Consider the following 14,017-nt stretch of genomic DNA (forward strand, 5'->3'; position numbering starts at 1 on the left):
AACCAGTGGCTCTCAGTTTTATTAAATAAGCAGGTTTATATGTATATATATATATAAAGTATAACGTATTTCATATATATTCAATAGTTGTGCAAACCTTTTACACAGAGCAGGGAGGTACAGGTTACAGCCTATATTTCTTTTGGATTCCTCTCAATAATTTCAATATGTTTACATAAATATCAAAGACCAAAATCATAGATATTGTATAAGGGCTCTTCAAAGGCTAAGCAAACACTGGCATGAGAGTAATTTAAGTAACAGTGCACTTGTATTTTTCTAGTTGAAATATTGCAAGAAATACAGTTAATAGCGCTCTGTCACACAGACTGCTATGGGGTACATAAGAAGGGTATTAAAGCTGAACACTTACCATAGTAATAATAATGAGATTTGACTATTCAAGTCTCATGATCTGACTAATATGAGTCCGGTATTAGTAGTGTTTCAGGTAAACCTTTGGCAAGTCAAGAAAAAGTAGTATTTCTGTGGAGCAAAGTGTCACAGAAATTATGTCTGTCCCTTCTTTTTTTTAGAATGGATTTTTTTTTTAATTACTGTAGTCAAAATATATCCTCTGAAATGTTCCTGATTCTAGTTTGGTGTAAGTCACATGTATACATGTATGCCACCAAGTATTTTCTTAAACAGACTTACTTGAATGGATTTATTGTTTGCATTTTCTGGCTTTATCATTAAGAATTCCAAAATGCCATAATTCAGAGTTTGAGGCAAATTGGCTTTAAAAGTATGTATGGAGGACTTGTCTAAATAGATGCTTTTGTGTTTTGTTACTTTTTGATGGAGAATTTTTCTGCTTGTTCTAAGCAACCATATGCCCACTATTTTCAAGTGTTTAAAATTTAAAACATTTTTACAAAAAGCTGAACATAAACAGACTCATGCTAGTGAATGAAATACATGCAGCTGCAGCTAGAGCATTGCACACTTACTACAGTGTTTTAGAAATACCACATAACTGGTTTAACACCCATTTTTCACTCATTTTGTCATTGAGACTTACATTATATTTGGGTCAACCAAAGCAACCCAAAGAGATTTATAAAATTTTACAACAATTAAACCATAACGTTTAATTCTACAGATGAATAAAGCCCACTACTGTAGCTCAATAAGACAACAACAGGACTAACGTTAGTCAAATATACTGTATGTACAACTGAATATATCACTAACATGTAATTCTTACAAAAACACATAAAATAACTTAGGCTGACATCTCATAAAGCATTTGATTTTTGAATCATGAATTTAACATTGTGAACTTAAGTGATAAATTATGTGAAAGTGATATAGCTAAAGATTAAAGATCAGTAATTCAGAACTCCCGAAGTGTGCCCTGGCCCTGCTAAAGTCTACTGCTTAACTCTTGCTGATTGAAACAGGCCAGGATTTCACCTTTCCACTTTCTTTTTTTCCCAGTTTCTCATCTAGAATTTTGTTAATTCTATGGATTTTATTAAAACATAGTTTCTGGAACTGTTCTCTTACAGTTTTAAAAACATTTAAATACCATGCTCTCAAAAAGAGCATTTATACAAAGTCTTATATTTACAATATAGACAGTTATGGTCATGTATTAATAAGATCAACTCTTCCATGTAAGAAGAAATCTAAGCTTACGCACTGAAGGTTAATTAATGTGTCAGTGTTATGAATTGGCTTGTAAACATATCTCAGAACAGATGTGGATGGCAAAATTATCACTTAAACTAGTTGATTAGGAAAGACTACGTCACATATAAAAGTTTCATTACCTCTAAGGAGGACTAAACAAGCACAAGATTTGCAAATTATTTCCACAAGGCTACACTGCCCAGTCTATAACTCTACGCAGGATGGATGCAAATAGCTTCTTAGAAAAAGACAATTTTGCCTTCGAAGTGCCTTTGGGAAATGGTATGCTGGGTTTGCAGTAGCATAGCATTCCCGTTGTTCAGAATAATTCCTTTTTACCAGTAAGACCAAAGTTAGTGAAAATTAAAATAACTAGACAAGTCCTACAAAAACGAGTTTCTCCAGAAACCACCCACAACTTCATACAGTAACTTCTGCTTAAGCTTCCACATCTGAAAGCATCAAAAACACCTACCAAACCCTCTTAAGATAGCTTATCTTTATAATTGGAGAAAAAGGGAACAAACATTTTTCTACATACAAGTATTTAATTCCATGCAAGATGGAAAACGTGAGTGCACAATAAACTTCATTTTAAACCTAAATAATTTATAAATGAATCTGTTAAGAATAAAGCAGTGTCTACAGCAATTATATTGTTACATTTTAAACACATGCAGATGAGCTAACAGCAAGATTTTTACATAAAGTTTAGTGCAAGAATGTATCTGCTTAATAGACTAAAGATAATCATGTAATGCTTTGAGGTGTACACACAGTTTCTGTGCACATATTAAACTGGTTCTGAAAAGTTGTCCTTGTTTGTCTATAAACTACAAGTGCCCATTTTAAATAAAAAAAGATTCATAATTACTCATGGGCTACTTCCCTGTGACACACAGTGTCACAAACATTGTGGTGAATATGTAATACTGAAGTTTATCTAGAGGTTTATGGGTTGTGGGTTTTTTTTGGTGTGTTTTTTTTTTTTTTTTTTAAAACAGTTTTTATACAATCAAGAAAAAGAGATACAATTTGTATCAACAAACAAAAGGTCATTTCTGGTTATTTGAGGCACTGCTCTCAGCTGCTTATACCATGCAAGAGAAGAGAATAAGAATTAATTGCAAATTAAAAACAGAAAATGCTGGTTCCTAAGAAACATATTTGAATATTGGTCAAGAATTTTCTGTCTTCTCCAACTATTATAAGTGTCCAAAGTCTTATTTTTCCCATTAACCAACTAATTAAAACTTACTTGTTTTCAAACATCAAGTGTAAATACAAAAATCATCTGCAAGTTAATTAAATTGAAATACATAATGACATAGTCATTATATATGTTACCTGTTCCAATGGAAGAATATTTATCATGTGTGAAACGGTACAGTTATCAATTATCCGTATGTTAATTGTCATTGCACATGTTAATTGTTTTCTTTGCTGTTGGTTTGGTTGTTTTTTTTGACCTGACAGGAACACATGATAAATAGCCTGCAAGATACTGTGAATCAAACCAACCATTATTACAGTAACACAAATGGAGGAAATAATGTTTTGTTCCTCAGACAAACAGAGAACTAGAAAGCAGCATGCAAGCCATTATCAAAACACCAGAAACAACCCTGACTGCAGCCTCACGTTCCGTGTGTTTCACAGTAAGAAACATTTAGGCAGTGTCACACCTTCTCATGAAGAAACAAAAGGCCATAAAACCAGGCCTTCTCAACTTTCATGAAAAAAACTACAGTAGAAGTCAACAAGTCCTAGCTCGAGACATATCGAGTTAGTAATGGTTCAAAATGTTGCAATATACAATGGATTCAAAAAAGGGCGTTCAGTCAGTGCAGCTTAAAAAACAATAAACGCCTCTTTTGGAGACATTTAGCTACAAAGGTTCCCACCCTGAGCAAAATACCAGTTGCGCAAGCAATGCCACACAAAATTATCTCACCTGTTGAAACAGGACTCTAGAAACCATCATGAGGCAAATGCACACCTTTGCGTGGAGCTGAAGAGCAAAACGAGGCCAACCTTGCTACAAGCCCAAACTGTAGCATCTCTTTTCAGGAAACAGCCTCTCACACTCCCTTCTCAAGATCTTGCATGTTAGTTTCATCCAAATACCATCCTTGCCTCCAGAAGGGCTTAGTTACTGATGAGCTTCCACGTTAACATTCAGTTCCTGTTGCTTGAGTCTGAGTAATCCAATTTACATAAAACTGACAATTTTCTTTTGTCTTCTCTAATCATCTAGAACAGCAGCTGTTCACTGCACAGTTGACAGGCAATTCTGAAGAGGGAAGCTACAGTTAAACATCTTTTTGTTTACTGAATGGTGCTCACACCTTCATACTCCTTAATCTTTTGGTCCTAATTTAATAAAGTATTTGGCTTCTGTTGGATTGAACTAACATACTGGACAATAAACTCTTGGGGAACAGTTTTGAAATTTAAGAAGTACCAACAATACTGACATTCAAAAGCTGAAAGAGATTCAACCAGTTTATCCTTCTACAAATTGAGTAATTTTTTTCAAGTTTATTTTTCCGCTATTTGATGTACCAATAGGCAGTGTCAAACGGCAAAGCTGAAACCCTAAAAGTCATCTGGGACTGTATAGAGCATGCTTTGAAAGGCCAATTAGGTATTGAGAATCAAATTGAAAGTGTACACTAATACATGCAATATAATTTCTAACAATAATTTTGTATTAAAAGCTTTGAGACACTGAACGTGACATTGTAGTTCTTAATGAGCTATCCATGCAGCAAGGTATGCATTTCCTGTAAAACACTATTAAAAATCCCTATATTTAAAATCTTAAAATTTACAATATAATCAACTCTTATATAGTGCCTCTATCTATATATATGATTGCTACTGTGTACAGGACTATATACTAAACTTATTAGAAAATATTTACAGTAGACTGGCCCACTCCCGTCTTCATTTTAATTCCAGTTCCTATGCACTGTATAGTTTCATTTATCCAAAAGAGGCTAAAGTAATTTAACGCCCTGTTCTTAATTTGGCAACAATCATAGCTGCCAGCTGTTGTGCATCTGTCATGTGGGGATTCTTTTCCATCACAGAAAGGACAATGCTTGGTGGAAATATATTGCAGAGGTTCTTGTATGTTTGATACTGATGTTCTGGAATGATATGTGGTTCCCGTGGCTCACCACATATCCCAATCCATGGATTCCTCCAGAGTTGCTCCATCTTCTCAGGCATGCTTCTTACCATTACAGGTTCATAACACGGCTGCATGAGGTTGTTACTCAATGGATACGAGTGGTAAGTGTAAGAGTCTGATGCACATGGTAACGGATCCCAGCTAGCATGCTGTTCTCGACAGAGAGGTGGTCTTCTCTGCCGTGCAGGATTACTTTCATAAAGCCGTGAGTCAGAAATACTGTCCATTCTTGTCATGACCAAGGCACGGCTTGGTTGTGCAGTTGATGGATGAATATTTTGAGGCACAGGGTATTCTCCTGGACAACTGGACCGTGCTCCAACAACTGGATGCTGGGCATGCAGGCCTAAGTGGGAAACTGACTGTTTGCGAAGGGATTGCTTAGGCTCTTCAGTTCCGTAACTCTGAACTCTATTTAAGGCTTCATGGTAACCATGGGAAAAAGGCTGAAGACGATTTTGCGATGGCAGTCTATGGATCTTCACATTGTCTTCTGGACTGGCATCTGCTACACCCAGATACAAGTCATTGTAAGAGGAATAAGAATCATTACTTGTATGGCTTAAGCAATTGTCAGGACAGGGGCTTGAGTTTCTAGAATACATCCCCTGGTCCGTATCAGCCCCGTAATAATCTGTGTTATGCATACTACTTACGCTCAAGTTGGAGAAATCACTGAGTAAGGAATAATAGCCATGGTCCCCTAACGATTCGTATTTGGGATACTGGTCAGTGTAACTAACTGAGGTGCCATGGCTATTGGTGACTAGTATAGGAGGATATTGCACACTGGACATGTGTTCCAGTGAGGATTTCTGATGCGTGAACTGTGAGGAACCTGGCACCGGACTGCTTGCAGAACGAGTATTTAATGCACCAGCTGCATGGCTTTTTGGTGGAGGGAGCGTTGGTACACTTAATGCAGAAACCAGAGACGGGACAGAGCTGGCCTCAGACTTGCGGGCTACTGTTAACTTTTCCTCAGGCTCCACAGCTACTGATCTAATGCTTGGATCTGACTGGCGTTTGGGGGCAATGCGTTTCACTTCAGAACTGATCTCTCCTTTGGAGCTGGATGGCCCTGTGCCACATTTGGCCAAGGCTCCCTCACTCATAGTTTTCACAGCAGATAATTTGGCACTTATCCGAAGCTCATCCGCTACTGACCTTTGAGGTTGGTTTGCCCGTTCTGGGTGGTAATATTTACATTTGTGCCCATAGGTGCACTTTTTACCTGTAAGAAAAGTATTCGCAAGATAAATAAACCAAAGGTTAATTGATACTACTATCTTTCTCTTTAACTGTTTCTTACTTGTAATGTTTCTTTACTATAACTGTAAGGAATAATTATATAAACAAGTAATCAAACTCTGTTATTACCTATAGCCAGGTATATCACTGTGTCAAGGGCAAGACACATAACTTTTCTTTCTACTGCTCATGATTTCAATACTGACACCATAATCAATGCTATACAAAACAAACAGCACTCTAACATGGTCTGTATGGTTATGAATCTCCTTCATTGAATAAAAAACAGGAAAAAAAAATAGCAAAAAGCTGTGATATACACAAGCTGTATCTGGTTGGCCTTAATTTTCTGCTATATTGTTTTTATTAATATTGGCATGACAGGTATAAAAAATAAATACAGTGCTTGGATGACAACAAGAAAAATAAGTTGTTTCTTTTTTTAAAGTAAAGAGATTATGTTAATTAATTGCTTGCTTCACCTACCTTCAAATACAGCAAATCAATCTGACTTAAGCACTTACCATAAGGACACGGTTGTTTTTTATGTTCAGGAATAACTGGCCTTTTCCTTAAGAAATTTTCAAGGCTTGGACCATGACGTCCTAAAGGATCATCAGGAGGCATAAATCTGATGCAAAATAAATGAAATGTGAAATTCAGCTTTTAACAAGGATTCTGAATTGGCAAATTTGCCTAACTTATGAAGAAAAAAAACATACTTGTCATTCACAAAAGAATACATTAGCAGTCGCTCCTCTATGAACTTCTTCCATTCTGGTTTTTCGTTCTGAAGATCCCTATAGTTGTCATTTGATACAATGATGCCATCTGAGTCAAAAGCAAGTTTTACTATGAATCGGTCATCATAGCAAACTACTCTTCTTCCTTGAACTCTTCGAGATGGGGTGAAAACAAGAATTTTTTCTTTCTCCAATTTACGTAAGATTTCTTGATCTGTAAAATAAGTTTAGTCAAGAAGCTTCTTTAAAGTCTTTTTTTTTTTTTTAATGCAGCTTTTATTTCTCTTCCTCTTTTCTGAAGTGGTATTTTGTAACTATGTGCATATATGGTCCTCATTATCATTTAAAAAAAAAAGAGAATGCCAATTTATTTCTGAGCTTTCAAAGCAATAGATAAATATTCAACATTTAACCTTCATAACTGCTCTGCTCCTCTGTAAACAACTATGTTCAGAAAGAGTGAGAAAACATACATGTCAAGAATTCAGTTGTTACTGTCTTAAAGTATCTTTCTTGTTAGCCTAGAATAAAATATAAGTACTGTCTATAGGTCAAAGCACATTCTGCTTCTTCAGTGTTCAAGATAACACTATTAAATTAGTCCCTGGCCTTATACAGCTTATTTTTATACTAGCCCAGCAACTAAGAATCAGTTCCTGTATACTAAACAATGTTTGCTAGTGGAAAAATTAGGAATACCTCACTCAACAGCATTGACATGATCCATAAATACTACAAAACCTACCATTTTTTGCAGATGCAAATACCAAATGTGTTCTTCACCAGTGAAATTGTCTTATTTTCAAACAAACAATTGAGTTGTTGGGGCTCAACCCAGTTGAGTATTGTCCACAACCCAGTATGTAGTACCCGTTAGAAGGATGACGCAGTTCTGTTTTACTACACCACATTTATTTATTTAAACCAAGGGGTCAAAGAGAATCTTGATCCATTACCTGTAATTGGTGCATCAGGTCGAGACTGTTCTTTTCTCCATGCAGGTACAAACACAGTGATATCTTTATGTCCTTTTTCCAGAAACCAATCAACAGCTAGTTGAATTCCTCGACAGGAAAATCCTTCTTTATTTCCATGGCTGAAAAAAATGCAGAAGTCTTAGAAACAGCAAAGACAAAAGTTACATTTGACTTTGGGTTTTGTTGTTCTTCTCCTTTCAAAGCTGCTGTGGTCTACGGATATAAAGGAAACAGAGTTTGTAAAGACAAGTAAATCTTTTTATTAAACCAGCTTATACAGCTGGAAAATGACAGTTGTCCAGAGCTATTTAATCATCAGATTACAATGCTGATACTCAGGCATTAGAAATGGTGACATTTGACTGCTTTTTCTGCTGGTGAAATTTCTGCTTTTTCATTCTATTAGGTGACCTAATGAAAAATTATTACCTCCCCCAACAAATTAAGCTTACCTTAAGTAGCACCATAAAAAGATAGTTATAATAGAAAAGAAAGAAACTAACCATGCTGGCTGTCATGGGTAATATAGTTGCTTTTAAACATCTAGATTAAAGAAAATCTAGATGTTTAAAATCTAGTTTAGGGATATGGTTTAGTGGGGACTGTTAGCGTTAGGTCAGAGGTTGGACTCGATGATCTTGAGGTCTCTTCCAACCTAGAAATTCTGTGATTCTGTGAAAAAGAAAAAAGTTTACAAAAGTTTAATAAACATTCTGCTTTTTTCATTACTTTATATATTGATTTATTTCTCTCTCTTAGACAGAAATAATTAAGTTGTTGGAGCTCCTTCCTTTCTTCCCACCAAAATCAATAATTTGTTTTCTGAAACAAACTGGAGTCTCTGAAACTGCAACTAAGTGAGAAAAGGGGGGTTTAAAGTAGCTTTACATCACTTCATTTTACAAAGTATATTTACAGGCTTGGTGGAATCTAGTTAAAATTTTATTTATGAATCTCATTCAGTCTACCTCACAGGTGTACCTGTCTTGATTTGCTAAACATAAAACCTGATTCTTCAGTTCATTGTAAATCCTCTCGGGAAATAGTTCAGGAATACCTGAATAATACATGTACATGAGTACATATATTAAGCATTACATCCTTAGTATTTGGCCTCCGAGGAGGGCCAACCACATCCTAGGGTGCATCAAGCAGAGCACTGCTAGCCCGTCGAAGGAAGCGATTGTCCCACCCTACTCTGTGCTGGTGCAGTGTCACCTCAAGTACCGTGTCCAGATTTGGGCACCACAATATAAAGGACACAAAACTAAAAGATTGTTCAAAGGAGTGCAACAAAAGTAGTGAAGGCTCTAGAGAGCAAGACGCATGAGGAGCAGTTGAGGAGGTCCTTTGGTTTGTTCAGCCCAGAGCAGAGCAGGCCGAGGGTAGGCCTCATGGTGACCTTCAGCTGCCTCACAAGGGGAGCGCAGGGGCAGGCACTGAGCTGTGCTCTCTGGGGCTAGCAACAGGACCCAAGGGACCAGCATGGGGCTGGGACAGTGGAATAGGGGAGGGTCAGGCTGGGTGTTCGAGCGGGTTCTGCACCAAGGGTGGTTGGGCACTGGAATGGGCTCCCCAGGGCAGTGGTCACTGCACCAAGCCTGACATAGTTCAAGAAGTACTTGGACAACACTCTCAAGACACATGGTCTGATTTTTGGGTGGTCCTTTTGGGAACCCAGAGTTTGGACTCGATGGTCCTTGTGGGCTCCTTCCAACTCAGGATATTTTATGATTCTACTTATTCTACACAGGTAAGAAAGACATACAGATTGCCTTATGTCTGGATTTCATATTTAGAATCAAGCCTGTTTTCTTTGCCCAAAAAATAGAGTGTAAAAGTAGAGTAGGCTGTATGGCCTGGCCCAGGAGGCTCCCAGAACACTGGAAGGGCCATGTGCAGTGATGACACCCCTCACCAGAACTAACCAGAGGCCTATCTAGCAGTGCGAAATACAGGCGATGACTCCTCTATAGCAGCCCCACAGCATGTGGGTAGTCCAAGCAGTTGGCTGTAATTAAGGAGGCTCTGTGGCTCTATACAATGCCATGAATGCCTCCCACTACTTAAAGCAGTTGGCACTGGCTGTACACAAAGTGGCATCCAGTTGCTGTACCATCCTGTTCTAAGCTGCCCCCAAAACTGGGCAAGAAAATTCCTATACTGGAAATGGTTCTTTCTAGACACCTTTCAGATACAATATATATAATTTACCTTCACGGCAAGGTTGCCATTTACATCACCAACGACTGCACTATTTATAAACATAAGAAGTATATTACCTTTTTCAGGTATTCTCAGCCTGCAGAGCAATGCTGCATAATTAAGAGATTTGCATGTTATTGAAATTCTCTTTAGTATTAATCTTTAGATAATCACTCAAATTTTACTTTAATAATCTCATTATTATTATTGGAAAAAAATCATGGATTACCAGTGTAGCAGGGTATGTGCTCTTCTTGGGCTCAAAATGTCATACAAAGTAACACTGAAATAGACTAAAGGCAGACAGGTATCTAATATCAATGGTATAACTAAGGCCTATGGTTCACCAGCATTTTCCAAATCCTTGCAACTTAAATTAATAATTTGTACAAAAGCAACAATGTTACTAAAACAATTTTCTTTAGATGTTGTACATTTCAGATTTTACAGAATTTAATATTCTTGTAAATTTTCATACGCCTTTTGTTTCAGAAACAGAGTACCAGTGCTAAGCTATGCAATCAGAGTACATGCACACACTTTTCTTTAGCTGCTGTCAGGAGTAATTCAAGCAGTACAGAGGCTGAAAATAAAACAAACAGAAAAAGAAAAAAAAAAGTTAAGAAAACCAGTATTGGTGATGTTGCTTTACAGTGACATCTTTTGGATGGTGTTGTAGTTTAATACTGATAGGCAGCTAAGTACCACATAGCTGCTCTCTCACTCCCCCTCCTTAGCAGGACAGAGAAAATGAGATGGAGGAATAAAAACCATGCAGGTTTGAGACAGGAGAAGTTTAATGAAAGAAAAGCAGAGGAAGCACAGAAGCAAAAGAAGGAAAAAAAAAAATTTGCATCAGCAAGTGATGTTCAGCCACTTCTAAGGGAGCAGGGCCTCAATACATGCCACAGTTGCTCAGGAAGACAAATGCGTACATAATGAGAGACACAGAATCACAGAACAGCTTGGGCTGGAAGGGACCTTCAAGATCATCCAGTACCACCCCCCTATCACAGGCAGGGACACCTCCCATCACACTAGGTTTCCTAAAGCCCCATCCAGCCTGGCCTTGAGCACTTTCAGGGGTGGGGCATCCACACCTTCTCTGGGCAGCCTGTGCCAGTGCCTGTGCCTGTGCCTTCAACACCCTCCAAGTAAAGAATTTCTTCCTTGTATTTCATCTACACTCTTTCAGTTTAAAACTACTACACCATTAAAACTCAATACACCTATACAAATTTGAATTTTCTTAATACATAGAAAAAGAATCTTACCACAAATTCTTTTAGAGCAAAAAGCTGATACTAAAGGACATCTTCATAAAAAAAGAACCTCAAAAATCTTAATACCACTGATCACCAGACAGTTTAAACAACTCCCTTATAGAAAAATATACTTTCCTCAATGAAAAGCAAAAGCATTGTCTAGCTAACTGTACGTTCTACAGACATGCTCCGAAGTGCCATGGGACAGAACTCTCCTGAGCTATTGTTTACCCAAACAGCCATGTGCATGTGTCCACACGTGTCTGAATTTACAAGCACCATAGCTATGTGAGTCAGCATGTTCAGCTCATGCACAGCCCTGTACTGACACTGCTAAATTGCCCTGAATTCCAAGCAAGCTTGATCAGCAATAGTTCAACTTCCCTGAAGTCCACTGCACATCATCAGCATATACTACATGTCATTTTTGAAAGAACAAGGTTTTCCTCTCCTATTCGGTTACCTCTGGGTAATAAAGAGGAATAATTTGCAACATCGTTCAAGGACTTAAAAAGGAATTAAACCCATCCACTCAAAAGCACAGCATAGTTAAATTGCTGGAACAACAGATTTGAGGGGAGAAGTTTGTTTAAAGAGGGGGTAGGGGGAACAGGGATTGCATATAAAGGAGTGACATCATATTTAAAAGCCTGGAGTAAAGACTCCATAAGGAAGATTCGCTCTCAGTGTAAATATACTATACAACTTAAAATGACTTTACAGTCAATATCAATTCTGCTCAAAAATATTTTTGTGATTTATTCTTTTCAAATGTTGTGACAGGGAGACCCACCTCATAGCCACATTGCTTCCATCAATGACGATTGGCCTCAAGTTATCACTGTTATCCACAACTTCATCTTCAAGTGACAATTCAGGGCTTGCTATTTCCTTTGGACAAGGGCCTCTTGGCACCAGAGTACTAGTGGTACTGCTGGCACTGTTCTGTCCTTCTGATTCACTTTTGTTGCCAAGTCTCACAAGTTCAGCCAGAACATCATTGATGAGCGCATCTGCTCCCAGTTTATTCAGTACAGCCTGGATCTGATCTCCTGCATACCCAAGTTTTAAAGCAAAATCCATTTTAGCTTGGTATTCCTTGTCCAAACTCGTTTTGCATTCGTCTAGCTTCAGGTCTTGTGTGATACTGCTCTGTGAAAAACTTGGGCGATCCAAACAAGGGGAGCGACAGAGTGGCCGATGTGGTTTAGTGGAAACCTCCTTTTCTCTCCACTGAATATTGCTACAGCTGCTTCTGAAGTATGGTTGCTCAGGTTCACTTTCTGAACTCGTCCATTCCTCGGATTCAGCACTGCATTCCCCAGCATCTTGTTCCACGTTTCTGTCTTCTCTGGAGTGCCTCTTCTCCATTTTCAGCTTCCCTACCATGGACCAGGCCGTCATCACGTTCAGCTTCCAGCCAGAGAGCTCAGAACTTCTCTTTCATTTCCAGAGCAACCTGGAATTCATACTCAATTGCATCGTGTTGGCTAGATAAAAGTTTACACAAGTCTGGAGCTATGCCTTGCTTACTATGTTCTGGCATAAACAACGCCAACATGAAGTTCCTTTAAAAAATAAAAAGATAAAAATTAGCTTTCATCGAATTCTGCAAAATACTTTACTATGCTAACTTTGTTTACAAGTCAATAGAGGTCCCTAGTCATTCAGATTTCCACATGAAGATTGATCATATAAAGCACATAATTTTGTTGTCTCTTTACACATGAAAAATTTATTTTCCTCAGTATTAATTATAGCTGTAATTACTGGAGTATCTTATTAATATTTACAGAAAAAAAAAAGAAAAGGGTGACCCATGACTTTCACTAGAAAGCTGTCTTTACAGCCTTCTACTGCAGAAACAGTTTGTACACTTCAGCAACAATTGTGTGGTGTTCCAGTACGCATAAGTTCTACCATAAGCCATTTCAGTCTCTTTCAGTAAGGTTTTACAATCAGAGTTGATAAGCCAAACTTTCGTAAGTTTAGTGTAAACTGGCTGCTAGACATGCAAAGGTAAATACAAACATGCAAAAAGGTTCTACGCAACAATAATCTTGCATTTTTTGTTTACTGTACCTACTACACTGAAAATTCCAAAATCAAGGATGGGTACTACATTTTGTCAAAAAGTCAGGATACATGCTTGTAATTCTTGTCTTATACCAGAGGAAAAAATGTTCAAGGAATCCTGTTGATAGGTCTGCAAAAGTAGAAGGTCAAGGTGACATGAAGTGCTGAACTGACGTCATGGAGACTTTGAAAAATATTTTTTTAAAAAGAATTGCAAAACATGTTTTAGAGAAAAGGGTCATCTCAGACCTATAGATAAATACAGGTAGCTGGAGAAAACTGATGGAGAAACATGGAATAATAAAAGGAATTAATAAATTAGCACTAAAGGCGTAAAAGGGATTTCAGCTTCAACCAGCAACATTGACAAGCTGATGAAAGTAATTAACACAATGCCTTCTTTCAGACAGTTGCAAGCCCCACTCCTCTTTGTAAAACAGCAGACTGAGAAAACAGAATTTGGTGTGAGTAATGAAAAATAATGATTTAATTGTCATGATGAAGGCATTTATTTTAAATCCGGTTCCTCATTTTAATACATTTTGCTTCTGTTAAAGTAATCTCCTTAGGTAGCTACAGACAAAAATAAGAAAGAGTGAAAGAGAAAATGAAGAGGTACCCAAGTCTCAAAAGAGCATGAACTGTTTTAAAGCTACACCTGTA

The 14,017-nt window shown here is 37.5% G+C and overlaps 1 protein-coding gene across 6 annotated transcripts in view; it reads right to left on the bottom strand.

The window, feature by feature from the left end:
• ZC3H12B (zinc finger CCCH-type containing 12B) overlaps positions 1-14,017 on the bottom strand; it is a 31,978-nt gene continuing 17,961 nt past the window's right edge. For all 6 annotated transcript variants that reach the window (XM_038184679.2, XM_027465230.3, XM_072042978.1 and 3 more), the window contains 5 exons: positions 12,072-12,846; positions 7,788-7,927; positions 6,811-7,045; positions 6,613-6,719; positions 1-6,071 (listed from right to left, as the gene is read on the bottom strand). In XM_038184679.2, coding sequence (XP_038040607.1) covers positions 4,651-6,071; positions 6,613-6,719; positions 6,811-7,045; positions 7,788-7,927; positions 12,072-12,682 — 2,514 coding nt within the window. In that variant the 5' untranslated portion in view covers positions 12,683-12,846 and the 3' untranslated portion in view covers positions 1-4,650. The remainder of the gene's footprint in view (positions 6,072-6,612; positions 6,720-6,810; positions 7,046-7,787; positions 7,928-12,071; positions 12,847-14,017) is intronic.

Source organism: Anas platyrhynchos, chromosome 10 (genome assembly GCF_047663525.1).
Source record: "Anas platyrhynchos isolate ZD024472 breed Pekin duck chromosome 10, IASCAAS_PekinDuck_T2T, whole genome shotgun sequence".
NCBI lineage: Eukaryota > Metazoa > Chordata > Aves > Anseriformes > Anatidae > Anas > Anas platyrhynchos.